This window comes from Muscardinus avellanarius (assembly GCF_963383645.1).
Source record: "Muscardinus avellanarius genome assembly, chromosome: 11".
NCBI classification, from domain to species: domain Eukaryota; kingdom Metazoa; phylum Chordata; class Mammalia; order Rodentia; family Gliridae; genus Muscardinus; species Muscardinus avellanarius.
The window spans coordinates 72,839,425-72,840,962 of NC_137797.1; the positions used below are offsets into that span (position 1 = coordinate 72,839,425).

Here is a 1,538-nt window from a genome sequence, read left to right on the forward strand (position 1 = left end):
CTTGGGAGGCTAAGGCAGGATGATTGCATAGGTTTGAAGCGGCCTCAGCTACTTAGTGAGGCTCTCAGCAACTTAGTGAGACCCTGTTTCCAAATAAAATATAAAAATAGGTCAGGGGTGTAGCCCGGAGGTAGAAATCCCTAGGTTTCATCCTCAGGACCACATGCCTAGAACTAGAAACAGTATTTCAGCACTGACGTTTTCTGGTGCCAAAGTACTGTCAACTCACTTGGAGTTTACTGGAATTTTATTTATTGTGTTTGTCCCTGATCCGTTTTTACAGAAGTGGATTATCCAAGGTAGCTCCTTTGCACAGCAAATTCACCTATGCTTTTCCTGTCCTCCTCCTCAAGCAGGCCCCAGATGGTGGATCTCAGGAATGGCAGCACAGTGACAGAGTTCATCCTCGTAGGCTTCGAGCAGAGTGCCCCCTCCACCCGGGCTCTGCTCTTCGCCCTTTTCCTAGTCCTCTACAGCTTCGCCATGGCCATGAATGGCCTCATTATCTTCATCGCCTGGACAGACCCCAGGCTCAGCAGCCCCATGTACTTCTTCCTTGGCCACCTGTCTTTCCTGGATGTCTGCTTCATCACCACCACCATCCCACAGATGCTGATCCACCTGGTGCTGAAGAACCACACCATTTCCTTTGCCTCTTGTTTGACCCAGATGTATCTAGTTTTTGGAGTGGGTGTGGCCGAGTGCATCCTCTTGGCTTTCATGGCCTATGACCGTTATGTTGCTATCTGCCACCCACTTAGCTATGCACAGATCATGAGCCGACGGGCCTGTGTCAGGCTGGTGAGCACTTCCTGGTTCTTTGGGATGGTCAATGGCATCCTTCTTGATTATATGACATTTCGAGGTCCATTCTGCAGAGATAACCACATAGAAAACTTCTTCTGTGAGGCCCCTATCGTGATCGCCCTCTCCTGTGGGGACCCCCAGTTTAGTTTGAGAGTGATCTTTGTGGATGCCATTGTGGTGCTGCTCAGCCCCATGGTGCTCATTGTCACCTCCTACACCCGCATCCTGGCCTCCATCCTCAGCAGAGCTGCCTCCTCAGGTCGGAGGAAGACCTTCTCCACTTGTGCCTCACACCTGACTGTGGTCATCTTTTTCTACACCTCAGCTATGTTCTCTTACATGAATCCCCGCAGCACACACGGGCCTGACAAGGACAAGCCTTTCTCCCTCCTCTACACCATCATCACCCCCATGTGCAACCCCATCATCTACAGTTTGCGCAACAAGGAAATGAAGGGGGCCATGGTGAGGGCTCTTGGGAGAACCAGCCTGGCCCAGGCAGAGTCTATCTAGCAGGAAGGGCTCTAGAAAGGAAGCACCTTCCTCTGGGGCAAAGGAAGATTGCCCCTTTGCCAGATTTGACAGGTGAATAACTCTCCAAAGCTGACATGCTCCTGGAGAGAGCGCTCATGGCCTCCTCATGTCTAAAGCTCATCTCTCTGGTTTCATTTCCAGCAGAAATTAATCCTCCAAAACTTCTCCTCATAACACACTTCCATGGTTTCATTGTT

The 1,538-nt window shown here is 50.7% G+C and overlaps 1 protein-coding gene across 1 annotated transcript; it reads left to right on the forward strand.

Moving 5' to 3' along the window:
* Positions 1-363: 363 nt before the first annotated feature.
* On the forward strand, positions 364-1,320 carry LOC308270180 (olfactory receptor 10AD1-like; the record flags this gene model as incomplete). The annotated part of the gene is made up of 1 exon (XM_080705951.1): positions 364-1,320. One exon carries the CDS (start codon positions 364-366, stop codon positions 1,318-1,320), a length of 957 nt encoding a protein of 318 aa, XP_080562077.1.
* Positions 1,321-1,538: the final 218 nt, after the last annotated feature.